We start from the raw sequence: 19,500 nt of genomic DNA, 5'->3' as shown, positions 1-19,500 counted from the left end.
CGCTTGACAAGATTACATACAGACCTTTCTTGCTAAGCCTGGCTTGTAAGGGAATCCTCTCAGTTCAGAAGGACTCTGACTTCCCAGTCAGAAGCACAAAGCAGTGAAGAGGCGGGGGCAGCTACCAGAACATCACCCTTCCCTTGACAGGGAATGTGACAGAACACTTTGCAGAAGAAGCTGTGAACCGCCCCCCCATGCGGGGTACCGTATCAGATCCACACGCTCACGATTGAAGGCGAAAGCCACACTGCAGTTTCTTCAAACCTAACATAAGGACAGAGCAGCCCATGTGTTACAGCAACAGCTCTCAGGACAATGTCTGCACCGAGCTTACCAATGTCTGTAGCAAGCTGCTTTGTGGAATGTACAGTGAGCTCTGGTATTTGCAGGATGACTTCGCAGTAAGTTTGCATCGTAGCTCTGGCGATGGAGCCCAGCCAGTAGTCAGCCATGTTGTCCAGCTCAGGTAATTCATCTCCTGGACAGAAAATTCTTATTAGCTGTCAGCAGTCTCACTCACCTGCATTTGTTGGTTTTATAACATCAAATAATAATATAACAATAAAATAATAATGTAATTCATAAATGGATAACTGTTTCTTCAACGAGACATTAAGGTACCCATTAGGATTCAGAGTTTGTCAGCTGTTCTGGGAGTAGTCAAAGCAGTTACATGTCCTCCCTGATACTATACAACACTGAAAGGTATAGCTCAGGACCCAAAGCACTTTGCCTCCCTCTATTACTTCCCCAGATAACTCAATTCCAAAGGGCTGACAGATGATCGGGTGCACTGCCTGGCATATTCTACAGGACCACCTTCCAGGACTAGTTTACAAACTACTGCAATGACAAGGATTCATAGGTTTTTTTCAAGCCCTAAAGGAATTCATTCTGTGTTCATCAGTGTTTTGAAAGTTAATGAATTTCTAAAATTGTAAATACTTTCAGATGACAAAATAAGGAATGCAAAAACCTGAACTGAAGAGCATATTCTCAGAAAGCTACAGGAAGACTAAAAATACCAAGCTCCACGCTTCCTTGATTGTCAGTAGAAATAAACACCGAGAAGAGCTTAACCACAGCAAACCACGGTGTGCTGCCAACCTGCTGGGAAGCATTATGTAGCTACTGTTAACTGCCGCAGGATTAACAACACAAGAGATAAGGACAGCCATCCGAAGAATGAACACAAGCCAAAACTCAGCTTGCTGCAAGAAATTAAGGAAAGACACGCAGAAAGAACTCCTCATGCATTACGGCAAGGAAGTTTTGAAGAGGAAGTTGGGCTGCAGCTGCCTCAGACAGCAGCCACCCACAGCACCCACTGCACTTCCTTCAGCACCAGGGGGTTAATCCTTGTGGCCGGTATCTAATCGCTTAAGACTCAGGTGGCACTGGAAACAGCAGTCGAGCACTAATGATTTTTCAGCTGGAGTTAATATAGGATGAAAAAAGAATTTAAATGAAGTGGTCACCATTCCAGAATTGTGTCCTTACTGAGCAAGAACCTGACTACAGAGACGAGAGCACGTGGTTGGACCCCTAAGGGAAGAAATTCCCAAAGATGCAAAACCTGTCCAAACCAAGATGGGCAGCAGACCAGTGACCATGGGCTAGGTTTGGACCTTTGTCACAGACGGGCACAGGGTAGCATGTCACACAGGGCAAAAGGAGTTTTTCCTGGATTTACAGAGAAAAAGAGGCAGAGGAAAAAGCTGTTTACAGGTAAACAGCATTACTGCCGTGCTTGAGACTGAGTACCCTATTCTTGAAGAAAGACTCCTCTTTTCTAGCAACAAAGTAAGAGGCTGTGCTTCTCAGCAAGGCCAGAGAGGACTGTGTATTTTATACCACAAGTGATTAGTGTGAAATTAAGCTTACAGGACATTCTCCCCAGATTTCACAAGGGTCTGAAGCTGGAAGCTTCATACCAGGTCAGTTCCTGGCAGCAGCTATTGCAAGAATCCCAGCTTAGATGCTGTCTGGGGGTGAGAATACGCTGCATGATCACTGATGCAGGGTTGTTTTCTTCAGCAGATAAGGACGTTACACCAGACGGTCAGCCAACCTAACAACTCACTGCTCCTAAACATGGTCACAAGCTTCCTCTTTACCTATTCCTTGCTGTGCGCTCCTGCCAGCTCTGATGTATAGTAGACCTCTTTGGAAGTTGATTTAAATCACTTTATTGGCACATTTTTGAGCTAAAGTCAGTCAGAAAAACAGAAAAGTGAATACTTCTCTGTGGAGTTAATGAATGGAAACGGCCCCACTGTGGCACCAGCACAAAGGAGAGGGCAGGAGTGCAAAGCTGGAGCAAGACTTCCCCTTCAGCAAGCTGTTAGATAGTCCAAGCCGCTCAGCGAACTGTACTCCAGTGGACAGGCTGATAAGAAGCAGAAGCCACGAAAGCTAACTTTTTCAGGCTAGATGGTTCAATGGTTCCCTTCATAGTTTGGGAACTGACTCCAGGTACCTCCTGCTCACTCCCTGCACCTAGGGTATTAAATACTGCTCCAACTCTGAAACAGTAATACTTCAGACCCTGCACCCAAATCTCAGTTTTAACGAACCCTAAACTTAAACAGGCCAAGCTGAAGAAGTTTTACTCCTTATTTAGAGGCTTGCTCCTCCTGCATATTGCCAAGAGACTCTTGGAAGAAACAGCATGACTAGACAATAGGAAATGGAACTCAAACAGCTTTCTTACCATAACACATCACACCACATAATGTCAAAATGCGAAACCTTTCCCCCAGACACTTCAGGTCTTTTGTTTCACCCTACCTTGTTCTGGGGGGTAAGGCAGTTTTCCAGCATGCAATGCCAGTTCCAAAGCAGAATCCTCTTGAGTGACAAAAGGCTCAAGGTGGAGAGGAAGCGACATAATATATTGCCCAATCTAGAATAAAAGCACAAAGAGCTGAGTCACTGAACAATTGTGAAGCAAGTACTTTACTAGAGAAAAAAAGTCAACTGCAGTAATCCACACCTGCAAGCAGAAAGCAGAGCTTGATGGCAACTCACTAACCTACATTTGCTCAGAAACAAATCTGCTCTTGCTCATCATTACACTTGGCACAATAAGTAATTTTTCACAAGGTCAGAGAACCAGTCGTTGAAACAATCATGTTAAGAAAAACCTGTACACAGAACTGTTACTCCAGGCAAATCTCTCATCTCTGGAGTGTTCCTGGCAATTTGTTTTCTAGAGCAGAATCTAAGAGACTGAACCAAACAAAATCACAGAAGAGGAAACACAGATTCAAGTGACATAATCATGAATTACAGAAACACCTCACTCCCAAACAGAGACCATGCTCACAAATTCACACACATAAGCTACATAACTCCAGGCATACAACAAGCATTGCCCTGTTTATAAAGTGGTTATCTGCTGCTACAGAGAACCTTCCTAGGTGCAGATACAGTTCAGAGAACTCTGCCTCCCCATTAGGGAGCATGTTCATTAACAGCTTTTTCCTGAGCTCACATCCCCTGCCTTGTCACACATAGCACCTACACCACATCAATTAATTTCTAAACTCTATTTTAATTTTTTAATTTTCAATTTTACTGCACAATGCAGTAGTGTTATTTCAAGACTACGCAAGACAAAGCTGTGGCTCAGTCTTGGCCCACCTATCACTCAGCAGCAGGATAAAGGGTAGAGCTGAGAAGATGTCAGAAAACAAATGCTTTGTATCTGTTTTCTGAAAGTTTTCTGAAGCTCCTCTTTGCCTTGGATGGGAAGAAACATCCTTTGATTCCTCACAGAATCAAGTAACAACCATACACATCTCAGTTTTAACTTTCAATTAAAGTGGCAGGGGAGCATATTCAGCCTCTTACCAACCACGCACGTCACTCCCAGTTAACCGTGTTAATTAGAAAGCTACTTAGAAATTCAGTAGCAACCTTTCCTTGAAGTTGTACCTGATACACTGCTCATGAGCTTTCTAAACCTCATAAAAGTCTCTCAGATAGCTAAATTCAAACTACCCATGATAAAATTATCCCACAAATTGACTGACTACCCATTTCTATACATTTTTTTAAGCTTGAAAAGCAGAGTGTAACAGCCTGTAGGCCATAAGCCAGAGGAAACCAAAATATTAAAAGCTTTTGATTGCAGCCTGTCCTTGAAAAGGACACCATGTGATGCACAGAATGATAGTAACATAAAAAACTCGCTTATCAAATTATACTTTGTATTGAGATAATAACAGCAGCTCATATTAATATCTGAACTGCAAATTCGGCAGCAACTTGAAACACCAACCAGGAGAATGGGAGAGCAATCTGAACGCTATTCAGCAGCACCAAACCGCAGAGCGCCCAGTCAGAAGGAACGAGCAGCTCACCCTCCTTGTCCACTCAGACACCCCGCTGCCAGAAAGGTTTCTTTGTTATTCCATCAGAAAGAGAAACCAGGGAGTCACACAGGGATTAGAAGCGTAAGAGCTCAAGACTTTTTTAACTTCATAGTATGATTAAACCACTCCGGCACACATTGCAGGAACTTCTAGGCTACATGGGCTGCACTGTGAAGATATGCTACAGACAGAAGTTGGCATTTCCCACCCCATTACAAGAGTTAACACTGTAAACAGTGCGGTTCAATGGAGAAGAACCTCTCCTTGTGCTCCCTATTTTCTTTTGCTATTCCAGAATTTGACAGGGATTTCATAAAAGCTACAAAGAATGGCACAACCCAGCTGATGTGGGCTGGACCACTGAGAGCATCTATCACCATCATATAACAATTTTAACAAATACTACAAAAAATTGAGGAAACACAGAAGATATCCCCCAGCACTGGGCCTTCCAGCAAGTACCCTTGCATGCTCTTACATTGCTGATATATTCCAGAGGAGTCAGGCTGAAGTTTGGCAGGTCATCTGTCAGGGTCTCACCAATGCCACCGGAATTCCAACCCTGTAAGGCAAAAAATGCAGAAAGAATCTAAGACTTTCTGGAGCGGTCTATCGGTAGTCTATCGGTATTCTAGGAAAGGGTTACCCAGCGACATGAACTGTGACTACCCAAGGACTTCTAGAAAGCAGAACACGGATAGTGAGAAAACTGTTATGCTTGTCCTCCCTCGGGCCCAAAACACACACAACCCTTTCCACACACCTCCCTGTGGAAAATACATGCTCACACAAGTTCAAAAAGCAACTTCTCAAGCAAACATCAGAGCTTGCAAACATAGCAGGCTGTTGTGAATGCTGTGGATTGAAGGGAGGTAAACTCTTCCACTGACTGTAGCTCATGGAAGAAATGTGATACCAGAGGGACATGGTCTGTAAAGGAGAAAGGTACACAACACTGAGCTGTACTCCACCCTAAGGGATCACAGAATCTTTTAGGTTGGAAAAGCCCTTTAAGATCATCAAGTCCAACCGTTACCCTAGCCCTGCCATCCCACCACTAAACCTTGTCCCACAGGTAAACCTTGCCAGTTCAGATCAGATCAATGTGCCCATTACTCACCTCCATCTTTGGAACGAGTAAGAGTTGTTGTTTGATGCGAAGAAAAACAGAATCAAAAGCCAAGTGGTGTGCCAGCTGGTTGAGGCGGCTTAGGGCAGATCGAGATGAAGACAACAGGTTGTGGTTACTTGTACCTTTTTCCTAACACACAGAGACACAGAAAAATGTTTACATCCAGAAGTCATTAAACTGACCAGAGAAGCTGTGTTAACATTCTTAAAGAGATCTTCACTGGGCCATCCTAATACAAAAGAGATTTCCTCTGCAATGGCACAACTTGTTTCTTTGGGATGCCCTATTCCAACCAGTTATCCAAGACGGGAACTGCACACTGCTCCTTGAAGTGCAGAACAAAGGATAAGCATCACATTCCAGCCCTGCCAGGCACCAGCACAGGCTAGATGCTGAGCAACTTGCAGAGAAGATGTCAAGAATGCCTTTCACTCAATGGGCACAACGAACTGATTCCCTGCGTGGAATTAAGCAAAAGCTTTATGTGAAGGGTACCTATGGAACTTGACTATTTAGCAAAGGTTTAAAGTCAAACATATGAAACTGAAGGCAGAGCTGCACAAGTTGCAGTTAAATTAAGCGGAAAAAAAAATATCAAAACATTTTGAGGAAATAAGAGACAGAACTCATAACCTTGACTTCACTACTACATGTGACCCACAATGGCAAACATAACTTAGATCCACAAGAAGATAACTGGAGTCATTCTACCCTGTTCACAGAGGCATGCATGAATGATCTTGCAGAATTATATTTTAGAATGGATATGGCAGGAGAGTGTAAGTGGCAGAGAAAGTCTTGAGAAGCCAGTATGTGGGCTCCAAAATTCGAGATGGCTCCAATACAATCTTCCCAATGCTTCCTTCGCCAAAATCTCCCTCACCTGCACTGATAAGGACACATTCACAAAACACAGCCAGGATCTGGGGAGAGATGGAATGAGTCCAGACTTTCTGGGTTTCATCTCTCAGCAGATCAATCAGTGTCTTTGTGGAAGACTTGGAACATAGCCCATCAAAAGGCTGCAGCTCAGGATTAAAAGTAATCGGGCTGTAGGGGGAATCCAGGTCTCATCTACCAAACGTGGGCCCAACAGCATCCTGTGATAGCGGGAGGCTGTCCCAGGCACCAAAGCTACCTTTAGAGTGTAAAGTGTTTCCATGAGGCTGGCATACTCAGATGGATTCTCCTTCAAAAGATAATTGTATTCCTGCCAGGGATTCTTTACAGAACTCTTCTTTTCTGCAGAACTGGTATCCTGAAAGCCAGAAAAACTACAAGGGCTGTAGGAGTCCGAGAGATACTTCCCAGCAGTCGATAAAATCCTGAAAACAAGCACATAAAAGTCACTAGCAAAATCCTCCGAAATCAGCACTGTTGTTCTCCTGTTGGTCCAAGGACCAACACTACCTTTATGGTACTTCAAGGGAGAGAGTATTCATTGATGGCAGATGCTAATTACAGCCAACTCTCACGTCTACTGCACAACTCAAAAACCGCAAAAATGTTGAGATGAAAAAGAGGATTGTGCTCTCAGAACGTCTAGGAAATAGGGAACAAACCCAGCCCCCCATGCACTGCAGGCCACTGTGTCCTGTACAAAGCGCAGGCGCTCAAGTCAGACTAAAGATTTCAACATGCAAGAGGCTGAACAGCACACTGCTTACAAGCAACAAAAGATCTACGTGCTGCCTGTGCTTGTCGCTCCTCAAGTTACAAGGAATCGATCTGTTAAGGCACACCTAGATTCATTTCAGCAAATGATTCATGCCCCATGTCACACAGGGGGTGAGAATCTTGCCAACTTGATCCGGTGGAAAATTCCTTCCTGACCCCAATCTGGCAGTCTGTTTGATGCCCAGCCAGGTATCCAAGAAAAAGGATTCTTGTGACTGTCTCAGGGCACGCGACTGAGTGGAACAGTCTGTGACCCACCTCCGACATTTCAAAACATGGGGAGGGGCAGTGGGGGGAAATCACAGTGGCTCTGCTTTCCCTCCATGGTCTACGCAACAAAAGCACCTTGGGGGTTGTTTTCTTTCAACTTGGTACCTATGTTGACAGCTCATGAATTAAGTTCAGCAGTGCTTACCTGTTGGCCAGTTGCTGCTCAAAGTCTCCACACTGACGAAGGAGCTCACCACAAGTAGTAATTATCCTGGGAAAGAACAAGACAGAAACACATGTTGTGAGATTTGAAGCAGATAATGCCAGACCACCCTGCCAGACAACCCACCTCAGACATGTGTCAAGTAATTATAAATGCAATAACCAAACCACAGCCCACAGGGGACACATCTGTCAAGAGTTAATTTGCTATTAACTCTGCATCTGTTTGATAACATACAGAATTTTTTTTGCCCAACAGCCTCATCCTCGTGCTACTTCTTGTCATCATGGCCAAGGCCGGCTCAGTGTCACTGGGAAAAATTCTAAGAGCTGCTGATATTTCAAGCGATACAACATGCAGGCTTGCTCCAGTCAGGGTGGGGAGCCTCATAGCACCTACTGTGCCAGCAGCAACCTGAAACCCAGTCACTAACATTAATGGTCCCAGCAGCACTGCAGCTAAGTGGGTATAGCCCTGCATTCTGCACTAAGGACCCAAATAATTCCCTTCCAACTCTGATACAAAAATCAATTCTGAGCTGGGCAAAAAATCCCCTTTACCGGACAGAGTTTTGGAATGCAGTCCAGTCCTCCTGGAAAAGGGAATCAGATAGGACATCATCCAGTTTACATTTCTTTCGTATAGACTGCAATGTATTTGTAAAGTCAGATGTATACCTGTAATGAGAAATGGAGAAGAGATAAGAGACCCTTTGGTGAAGGGTCTGGAGCCCAAGGCTGATGTGGAGCGGCTGGGGGAGCTGGGGGTGTTCAGCCTGGAGAAGAGGAGGCTGAGGGGAGCCCTTATCGCCCTCTACAACTGCTTGAGAGGAGGGGGGAGCTGGGGGGGGGTTGGTCTCTGCTCCCAGGGAACGGGCAATGGGGCGGGGGGGAACTTAGCTGGGCAGACGAGGTGCTTAGGGCCAGGGTTTAGTGGTGGGATGGCAGGGTTAGGGGAATGTTTGGGCTTGGTGATCTTAAAAGGCTTTTCCAACCTCAAAGATTCTGTGATTCTATAAGCACCAGCGTAACAGAATAGGTTGGAGAGCAGCATAACAGTATGTCCTGTGATTGTCTCATTCAGTCCTCTACAAGGGCCAAATAAGAACCAGAAATATTAAAATTAGTTCAGCGGAGAGACTATTGTTCCAGCCCAAATACATCTATGTGAAGAACTTATCAGCCACAGCCCACTCAAGCCCACACTAGAAGACAGGGAGAAGCTCAGAGTAACATATACCATGTGGCTACTTCAATCTGTTGCATATGGGTTACCAGGAACTCTCCACTCCCATGAGAAGGTATGAGTAAGACATTTTTGTTACCATTACACTAATCGCATCTCCCAGAGAAGACCAGTAAAAGTTTATAAGTCTACTGCTACTTCAACATCACTTGGCCCTTACTCCAGGAACAGAGCGACAACATCTCATGAATTTGTTTTCTCAGCTACTCCCCAGAGGAGAACATTTTGTTTTCCATACACCCACTTTTTTTTCTTTTTTAAATAACGCCCATAAGTTGGAGGCATGCACACTGCTATGTAATAGCCTATAAAGAAGGTGAGATCAGAGAAGTGTGCTTTCCTCTTCCCTCTTCCCCGCAGGGCAGCAAGGTAACAGTTTGATTTATACCTTGTGAGCAGCTCTTTCGATATCAGGAAAGCATAAGGAGGCAATCAGTACTGAAATATGATCTAAGCAGGCTGTCACTGATACTTTAAGATAAGAACTTACAGTGAATCTCATTCACTAGGGCATCTCGCACTTACAGGTAGATTCTGAACGTGCAGTCACTTGTCCCAGTAAGTACACATTTCCTCACCAAGTTCTACTTTCATCAGCCTAATTTGTCTTTGTCCTACTGTGTTTTAGGAAACATTTTTCCCCTCCAAAAGTATTAATTAAAAATGAAAATTCTGTCCAACCAGAATAGGAAACAGCTGAGAAAAAGTCTTCCATTTAGCCATAGAAAGCTTCCAAGCTTCCATTTTTCCCCTAAGAAATAGTCACTGCCTGAATGCAGCAGTAGTAGGGGATATCCGGTGATTCATATTACAGTTACAGATACTTTTGGCTCTCAGCCATCTTTTGTAAACTACAAAGTCCTTGACCAGAAACCAAATACCCTTAGGATAAAGGCAGCAGTGTAACTAAAAGCACCTTACTTTGTGAACAGAGCTTTCAGGGCCCTAAGGAGCCCACACACTCCCAGTCCATCGGTGAGTTTAATGCAGTTGTCGATGGCTCCAGAAGCCAGAATGAAGAGCTTGCTGACTGAATGGTTCAGTTCCTGGACACAGTCAATTACTTCCCAATGCTCCTAAATAACAACAAAAACAAGGTTGAGCCTGACTTTTCTTTCAGTGAGCGTCCAGGCGTTAAAGACACCTTGTGTAACCCATCGTTCTCTCCAACCCTCCGATCTTGTGACACACTTCAGGGAGAGCAATGCTGGTTGCTGCCACCCTCCTGCACAGTGACTGTTAATGAAAGTCAGGCTGCCACATCCTACATTTACCAGGTCTTCAAGGAAAAACAGTTCTGCAACAACAGAACCTTCTACGAAAAGGACATTCCTCCCCTGGACCCTGTTCTTAATAAATTCTATTGAACTTGAAGCAGGCTCTTGATTGATAGTAATATCTTGGTGAAGTCTTCCTCCAGCAGATCCACACAGCGCCCATTACTGGGTGAAGGAGAAGAATAAAGGAGTTACCTCTGACCTGACAGTGCTGCTGAAATTAACTTCACTTCTTAAACAAAATTTACTTAACAGTATAAAAATACACTGCAAACAGGAAATTTTACCAAGAAATTACAGGAGGAAAGAGAGCAATAGCTATGGCAAAGACCCTTGTGTTTAGTAGAGGCTTCAAGCCTCTCCCTGTGAACAAAGACTGCTACGTTACCAAGGGCACTGCACTGATCTGAATGAGGAGATTTTCTTCTTCCAGGTCTCCATACTCAAGTTGATAGGGCTTGTACGGACCATACACTGCTTCCACCAGTTCCGTCACTTTTACCAGGTTCTGCTCCTCTACAAAGAATCAGATGTTTAGTCTACAAATAGATGAATATGCTACTAAAAACCCTGTTTCAAGCAACATGCAGTAGTTCTTCAATTAGAGCGTGCTGCCTACACAGGCTTGGAATGTTGCCCAACGGCTTTAAGTCTCAACTACACAGATTTTTTTTTTTTTTTTTTTTTTTTTTTTTCCTCATTTTTTTAGAAAACAAGGTTATTATCTCTACCTGCTTCCTAAAACCAAGATGTTCTACCTCAACAAGTGCCTCAAGAAAATTATCACTCGCTGCTCCAAAACAGCCTGGGTGACAAAAATCTATTAAACATTCCAACCTACAGTGTAAGGAAAGTATTGAAACCATTTGAGAAGTGAAACACATTACTCCCATAACTTCAAACAGGGGCAATCCTCATTTATCGGAAAGCCTAGTTCGTACTAAAAATAATTGATACTAACTCAATTCACGTAGCACTACTACTTCATGGTGCTCACCAACATGAACCATGAACTCAGCATTCCAGTGCCATTCTGTTGAGCAGGGAGCAGCAAACCCAAACAAAAACCAGGCCAAAATGATAATTTCTCAGATCAGAAGTGGACACTAGCTGTTATGGTGAAGTTTTGCCAAACTCAAACTAGCAGCAAACCAGATTTACTTTGAACCCTGGATATGAGAAGAAGCTTTTACGCCCTAAGGACAGACCAGCAATGGAGCAGGCTATACACAGCCAGTGCCACCTCCATGCCTGGATGTTTTCAAGATCAGACTGGACAATACCCTGAGTAACATGGTCTGAACTCATAGCGGACCTTGCTCGGAGCAGGCGGTTGGACTAGACCATCTCCCAAGGTCCCTGCCAATCTGAATCATCCCATGAATCATAACTGAACCCTTCCCTCACATTCACATACATAGGAACTGGTTTGACCCTGTTCTGTTGAGTCACCTGGCCTTTCCATTCTTGAGATATTTCTCTTCCCAAAACATCTTACCCCACAGCAAAAGACATGGAAATAAAGAATTTATTTTTTTTTAAACACACTCGGATAACAGTTCAGCAGCTGTCTTCCTATTCCATCATCTTCTGGAATTTGACATAATTTTCCAAGTCCTTTTTCATCATTTCTATTACGAGCCACAAATTAAGCTAAGCCAAGGATAGAAAATGACTGACAAGAGTACACAATCACAATGACAACAAAAACAGACACAATGACAGTCATACTCCCTAAAATGCCCAGTAATCATAATTTACATGATCAAGTAAGAATCTGGGTTTAAATAGCTCAAGACAATGTTATGAGGAACCAAATACAGGAAACACAGCATTAGGAGTGCTCCATTAGCTTTAATTTAGGATTTTCCCATACCCGCTCTTTGAAGGGGCCCTACCAGATTAATAAAGGACTATAAATAGCCAACAGTTCAAGTCAGGCATAAACCTATGTAAACACAGCACCTCACTACTTAGTGGTTTGTGGGAATTATTCATCAAGTCATGATCAAAATAAAATGACAAACATCAGAGGGTAAGGAAAGCACAGGTTTGGTTTTGAATCAAACACTGAGGATGCTGCTAGGGAATAAAGTACCAATGGTTCAGAAATAGTATTTTGCCCTGCATTTTTGCTTGATTAAAACATAAGCCAGTAGCAACAGAAAAACTACAAAATAAAAATTAAGATTTCAGTGGATGCAGCTCTCAAACAGGTTTTCTCTTGTTTAGTAAGGTGTGACTTAATTCCAGGAAACTCCTCGACTTTTGTGCTTTGTGATCTTTTGCAATGGGTTTTACAGATAGCTTCCCCAGAAACATTTCCTCATCCATTTGACAGAAGAAATACTAATGCTTGTAAAAGGAAAAGTGCTAAATATAATTTACCCAAGACAGCAAGCATGCTCAGAACAGGTCTGCTTCAGTAAACTCATTCAGTATTGTGTCAATATCTTCAGTGTAAGACACACAAAGGTGCAAATGCCACCGAACTGGCCAATGTTGTAGAAGATATAATCCCTCCCACCATGTAAAACTAAACAAAATCCCTCAACAGAACTTTACAAAAGAGTTGACAGAACAAAACAACAAGAACAAAGCCTTACTCAGGTTTGGCAGCATTGCTACTTCCAGCCCTTTTGCGAAGTGGATGGTGGCATCATAGAGCTCCAGAAGCTTATTCAGCTTGGTTTCTTGACCTGTTCTCTCCATGGCAGTGCTGAGGCAGACAGGGATGGAAGGCACCAATGCTCCCAGAGTTTGAATCAACAATACAGTCACAATTTCATGTGGGTTCTTGAAAACCTGTGGTAACGGAAAAGCTATTAGCAAGAGCACGTTATCTCAGAGGAACAGGACAGGCAGCAGATAGCAGCAGATAGCTTCCAGAGAGAGCCCCACAACATACAAACCACATGTCACTGTCTCAGCAAAGACAGGTTGTCCCACTCCAAACTGTCTATCCAGGGGCTGATACCTTCTCCAGCCCTCCAGAACATGTGCTGGCAGAAGCAGCACCCCCTCCCAGGGGCAATCGCGCCCACTGTAGTCTCCCTCACACCCTTGACACACAGACCTGGGCTCCTGAAACAGAGGGACAGGAGAGGCAGAACAGTCAAGTTTGCAAATGCCATCAGCAGAGAGGCAGGCTGCCACAACCAGGGAGTAAAGAGTTGGAAAAGAAAGCAGCAGCTTGACTTGTACTTTTTCACGCCCAGCACAGAAAACTGCTGGGCACATGCTTCTTTCTATTAAAGAATTAATATAGAATTACCTATTGGTGAGAGAGAGTAATATACAGATCAAGAAGATAACATTTCGTGCACTAACAGATCACAGATTCCTCAGATGACATGAGCTCCCAACCAAAAGGGAACAAAACCAAATTTGAAAAACCTCACCAGGGGTAAAAAAAAAAACAAAAAACAAAACAACCCAAAAGAAGTCTGCTAAGACTGCAAGAACCAAACTGACCTAGCATGCAGGACAGCCCGATTACAAAAGTCTAGGTCAATATATATTTTACTGTTGAAACTGTGCTTTGAAGACAGCAACCAAGAAACCAGAAGATAAGTATAGGTCAAAAACTGAATTCAGCAGAACACAGGCACTATAATAATTCGAAAAACCACCTGGCAGAAAAAGGCATTTGAAAACAGAGCACTCAGTTTACACAGGTGTGTTGGGAAAAAACACATATAGTGGTAAAACATGAAGCAATAGTACTGTATCACGAGCCAAATCACTGGTCAGATAGGCAGAAGTCAGTACTGGAAAGGCTAGAAAGACTGTAATCAGCTGAAAACTTTTATTTACATATTTACATGCAACACCCTCAACTCCACTAATATAAAACATGTCATAGCCTTTGATCATGACTTTTTTGCCAGCTATTCTCTCTCATTTGCTTTGAAAGCTGGGATCAGCACGAGTCTCATGCAGCAAGGCTGCCGTGGATACTGAACAGCATAAAAAAGGTCCAGGAATTCTTCAGAAAGCAGAAGCAACACAGGAGTGACACAAGCTTTGCCCCACGTGTCATTTCTCTCTCACAATCCCCAGTCCAAAGAATATCTGCTAAAATGTAAGCTGACATCTGACCTGTAATTCACATCGAATCATTAGGCAGAAAAAATACATTTCAAGGAAACACCGAGCTCCTTTGCTGTACAGGCCTAGCACTTGCACCAGGCTTCGTAGCATGAAGATAAGAATCTCTTACCCTTCATGGATGAAAAACTCCTACAGGCTCAACAATATGAGCTTATTTCTTCATTTCAGTAAAGGACAATAACTTTTTTGGATCCTACATTATTCTTGGCAGGAAAAACAAGCACACATACTCCAATGGGTGATAGCAGAAGCCCTCAGATATTTCACATGGAGTGAATCCCGTCAGTCCAATATGACCTTGAGGGCCTCCTCCAGGCCAAGCGATAAAGCAATTCAGGCATTTCAAATGTCTTGCAACAGAACACATTTGCAACACCAACAAATTAGATTTAACTGAAGATACAGATGAAAGTGATAGAGCAGCTTTAATGCCAATAACACGGCAACCTTGCTTTGGTAGAACACCACAAATCAAATCTTGTCTGCAAGAGCTGGACAAGAAACAGAAAGTAGGTTGCAGGCCCCGCAACTGACTGATAAGGCACAGAGTATAACTCAAAGAGTGGTCAGAGCTTTACGAGAATGAAGAGTGCATGCTCAGCCTCATCCTCTCCCGTACTCGGCACCAATATTCAACGATCACTGCACCTGTGCTGCCCACTGAAGTTGAGAGTGCCAGGTCCCGAGGAGTGTGTCATACAGTTCAGTCAATTGGCGATTTAAGCTTAAGTCACTTTGGCAAAGATCCTGCCACACTGCCACCAGCTGCACCTGCAGGGGTAATAAGAACCGTGCTAAGAGGAGAACTGACAGTCCACAGATTGAGCCTTTGTTATTTCAAACCAAGAACTCCCCATGCAAAGTACTTTTGCTAGAGCACAATGCCCACCCTTGCTCCTCTCTCCAAATTTCAACATAACATTTTGCTATAATTCAGCACCACAGAAGGAAAAGACTTTCAGCATGAAGCTAGAGGCTTCTTCGTTGATTCAAAGATTTAATTAACATTGGTATTTTACTCATAAAATGAGACTGTAACTGATAGCCCCACAGAATAGTTGAAATACTTGGCAAGCCCTAGCCTTGAACTTAATCCTCAAAAGTCACAGTCATGAGAGAAATTTGAGGATCAGGTTATGGCTACAGAACTGTCTGGAATTCCAACTTTTAATCTTACCTGAAAAGAGTTTACAGAAGTCAGCAGCTGGCAAGTTGCAGCAATGAAGTTATTGCTGACATAGCCACATGCAAGAAAAGCAAAGCAAAACTCTAAGGCACAGAGAAATCAAGCAGAACGCACATATCCTATGTCTGCTGCAGGAAAGGACACAAAGCCCTGAATGGAGAATTACTCTCGAAACACGGGGAGTAACCAAAGCTGTTAAGAGCCAGAAGGAGAAGTCAGAGAAAGAAACATGCAAAAGAACAGGTCCCATCCAACAGGAAAGGTAAAATACGTGACGTGGCAGCTCCCCCTACAGTCCTAGCCAAGCAAGAACTCAAATTTTTATTCCTCCATATTAAAATATTATTGAATACTTACCTTGTGACATTTATAATAATAAGCAAGAAGCTGGGGCATCCGATCAATTTCGGTGAAGACTTTAACAAATGTTTTTGCCTGATCTAAACAAAACAAGATCATAGGCAGTTAACAGTCAGTCTCAAGGCTGAGGACGAGACAGCCTAACCGAGCAAGAGAATTATTCTTTGAAGGGAGTATGCACAATGGCCCATACAGAAAGACACCTTTTGGTTGCCTATCTTCTCAAATAGGAGCAGAAACACCTAAATCCACAGTCAAACAAGAACAGGTAGCCGACACGAGGAATGAATTTAACTTCTTAACCAGCAACTGCATCTAGTCTTACAGACAGACAAAACCAGAGCATTTCCTAGAAGGAAATCATTACTTTCCCAAAGTAAGCTGCTATCTACAAAACCAGAACACACCTCACAAAGCCCTCAGCTTGGTTTTCACCATTCCTCAAACCAATACCTAAGCCAGCTGCCTCGAGGCTGACTAATGGCGCAGTTAGCTCTCACACAAAGCTCCGAAATCCAGGCTCCTCAAAAGTCTGTTCTGTACTGCAAGGGGGATAACTGTAGTTCTGTCCACAAAATACATCTAGGGTTAGAGAAATTAGTAACAAGACTTTGCTTTTCAAACAGGACGCTAAGTAACTTGATCTGCTCTTCGTGTGTGGAAGTCACAGCATACAGACTCTCTGGGGATGTGTTTACGGACCTGTGTTACATTTACAGGAGCTGGACTTAAGGAAAAAAACCATGACTTCACAGTAAACAGAGAAACTGTCATCAATGGGAAAAAAGCCCATGTCTCCACATGCCCAGAACAGATTTGAGAGAATGCAAACAGTGCTTCAAGTGAATTACTCTGAACAGTACACGAAAGCAAAGGACCTCATACCGGTAGACTTGCTGCCAGCAGCTGTCTTGCACCTATATGTTTTCTTTGGTCAAGAACTTACAGAGCATACAAATATTCAATCTACGCTCATCCTAAACAGAGAAAATACTCCAAAATGTCATCCTTCATATGTAAAGGACAATGCACTGCAACAGCAGAAAAGGCATGACACCTACTGTGAAGGTGATGAGCACAGTCCAAGAAGAAAGAAGGCAGTGCAAAGAAGAAAAGCCAGAAGGGAAATGGGAGAGAGAAAGAGAGAGATCTGTGAAAAGGATTAAGCACATTAGTTGGAAGCGCAGCCCGTAGAGCCTCTTCCCTCCTCCACCCCCTCCAGCCATCTGTAGTCACACACTGTTGCGCCTTGCCTTTATCTAGGCAGGAACTCCACAGAGCGCTGAGCAGCAAAAGCCCCACAGCCTCAGACCCTCACCAGGACCTCAAGGTGCACATAGACGAGAAGCAACAACCAGAACAAGTATTTTTCAGAAGCGCTGTGACAGTAGGAGGGGAAAGGAGGAGCACAAAGAACAATCCAAAAAGTCAAATTTTCTAAAGGAGAGTTTATAAAACAACTTTTACAAGGTAGTCAGGAGTCAGAACATTTCCAAATTTCCTTCTTGACTACAACACCAGGTGGTAACAGAAATGCCCAGTAGCACTATGATAACACAAAGCCATTTCCCACTTGGAGAGCATCCATGGCACAACTGAACTATGACAGCAGGGCACCTCCATTTCACACATCTACATGGCCTGTAAAACCAGCTCACATTTTCCTAATTTCCCATAGCGGCCACAGATACACCGAACTGTAGGAAAACCAAAGGTGTGCTGGACTGCAGGCAGCTGCAGAGCACATCAAATTTCATGGTATCTGGCTCCACCAGAGAAAGCAGACAACCCAGCACCAGGAGCCTTCAGGACATGAACTCCCCACCCAGACAACATTTTACTTTTTAAAGACAATAAACTCTGCACTGATAGTAAATGACTTACTGACCTACAGACTGGGAGTTAAAAGCAGCAACAATCTGAGGGCTGGCCATGGCCTCCAGTCGGTTCTTCAGGGCCTCAAGATGCACGCACTTCTCCGAGTAATCTGGCGTATCCACAAGCATAGCCAGGCTGCTCTGCATACTTGTTAGCTTGGCCGAAATCACAGACACATCCTGCCACCAGGGAAAGGCAACACGGTTACTGAACATGACCTCCGAAAGCATTAATACCTGTTTCACAATAGCATTCTACAAACAGGCACATAGTTTAAAGTCACTTCACAAACCTACTTTTAAATGCAGTTTCCCTGGAAAGCTGAAGGCACAAAGACCAAGAAGAATAACGGGTTATCTACCTGTGTTTTAAGAGTCTCTTCAATGTCTGCACTTAAGGTGCTCCACTTGTCTGCTTCCTGAAGTGACTCAGCAGCCAGCTGCATTCTAGATTTCACTCGGTCAATCTCTACCAGGACCTGAAAAAAAACCAAACCACCCAAAATATTGCCCATTGAAACAAAAGATGACTGCCATAGGAGCTTATATTACAGGAGTTATGTTTAGCTTGGATTTTTAAAAAAATGTGTGAAAAGATCATGCACGTTATGATGAGGAAGGAGTTGGCTGAAAGAGCTGGAGATGTTAAATCAACTTCCAGAGTCAAACAACAAAAGGTTAGTTTGAATTCTGGATTTGTACTTCTAGTATCCACTTTGCCTGAAAAATGCTACTCGCCCCAGCTAACAAACAGGCAGAACCTGGGCAGAAATCAGTGTCCCCAGTCAGGTAACTCTGCAAACCGAAACACGATCGGCTGCTCCTCAGGAAATGCAGACTGCACTACTGCGTGTCATTCCCACTTTTCTACCATTAGTATTAAAACCAGTGGTTTTGTCTATCTTGAGTTCACAAGATTGTTTAATACAAACAAGTCCGGGAACTTTAGAATTTTGTAAGTTGCAGATAAACATTACGTGAGACAAGAACCGACCTGCATTGACTGAGCTGTGTCTTCTTCAAATTTCTTGATATCTTCTTTAACAAGGATCATTTGTTCCTTCAGGAACGTTGCCTCCTGCTTCAAGACTTCCACTTCCCGGAGGACTCTGGGCATGTTCTGGAGAGCCTGATGGCTGGTTTCTACAGAAACACCACATGGTACCGTGAGGAGGGCATGAGAACTCTTGCAGGAGAGAGGGAGTTTTTCAATAGTCTCATACAATCTTCAATAGTTAAAAAAGACCAAACAACAAAAGACCAAAGAACAAATATTTGGTTGTACCTTTAAAATTTAAATATATACTTTATCACAGAATCATAGGATTGTTTAGGTTGGAAAAGCCCTTTAAGATCATCAAGCCCAACTGTTAGCCTAACCCTGCCATCCCACCACTAAGGATGTTCTTAGTCTTCGGGACAGGGTTAGGGTAATGGTTGGGCTTCAGTGAGCTTAAAGGGCTTCTCCAACCTAAACGATTCTGTGATTCTATGATTCTATAACCCCTGGCCCTAAGTACCTCATCTGCCCGGCTTTTAAATACCCCCAGGGATGGGGACTCGACCCCTGCCCTGGGCAGCCCCTTCCAGTGCCTGACAGCCCTTTCAGGGAAGGAATTTTTCCTAACGTCCAACCTAAACACCACCACCACCACCACCCCGGCAGGGGCAGCGGTTTCTCAGCCTTTAGAGCAGACCTTTCGTGTCCCAGAGCCTACAGAAGCACACGAGTCCATGCCACAGCAGCAGAACAGGTTAACCGAAGGAGCAACTCCCCCAGGGGGCCCGCAGGCCCCGGCCCGGCCCGCACCCCGGCGG

At 43.7% G+C, this 19,500-nt stretch overlaps 1 protein-coding gene across 1 annotated transcript in view; it reads right to left on the bottom strand.

Moving 5' to 3' along the window:
- The window catches only part of COG7 (component of oligomeric golgi complex 7), a 23,467-nt gene that overhangs the window by 1,923 nt on the left and 2,044 nt on the right, over positions 1-19,500 (bottom strand). The window contains exons 2-16 of the mRNA XM_009648087.2: positions 18,677-18,825; positions 18,045-18,161; positions 17,694-17,862; positions 15,803-15,885; positions 14,908-15,030; positions 12,753-12,951; positions 10,535-10,662; positions 9,791-9,945; positions 8,185-8,301; positions 7,607-7,672; positions 6,653-6,839; positions 5,503-5,643; positions 4,861-4,944; positions 2,794-2,908; positions 338-481 (exon numbers count right to left, since the gene is read on the bottom strand). Of these exons, the coding sequence (XP_009646382.2) occupies positions 338-481; positions 2,794-2,908; positions 4,861-4,944; positions 5,503-5,643; positions 6,653-6,839; positions 7,607-7,672; positions 8,185-8,301; positions 9,791-9,945; positions 10,535-10,662; positions 12,753-12,951; positions 14,908-15,030; positions 15,803-15,885; positions 17,694-17,862; positions 18,045-18,161; positions 18,677-18,825 (1,977 nt within the window). The remainder of the gene's footprint in view (positions 1-337; positions 482-2,793; positions 2,909-4,860; positions 4,945-5,502; positions 5,644-6,652; positions 6,840-7,606; positions 7,673-8,184; positions 8,302-9,790; positions 9,946-10,534; positions 10,663-12,752; positions 12,952-14,907; positions 15,031-15,802; positions 15,886-17,693; positions 17,863-18,044; positions 18,162-18,676; positions 18,826-19,500) is intronic.

This window comes from Egretta garzetta, unplaced genomic scaffold (assembly GCF_000687185.1).
Source record: "Egretta garzetta isolate BGI_Z169 unplaced genomic scaffold, ASM68718v1 scaffold71, whole genome shotgun sequence".
NCBI classification, from domain to species: Eukaryota; Metazoa; Chordata; class Aves; order Pelecaniformes; family Ardeidae; genus Egretta; species Egretta garzetta.
The sequence above is the reverse complement of the archived record's forward strand: the minus strand, read 5'-3'. Positions and strand labels throughout refer to the sequence as shown.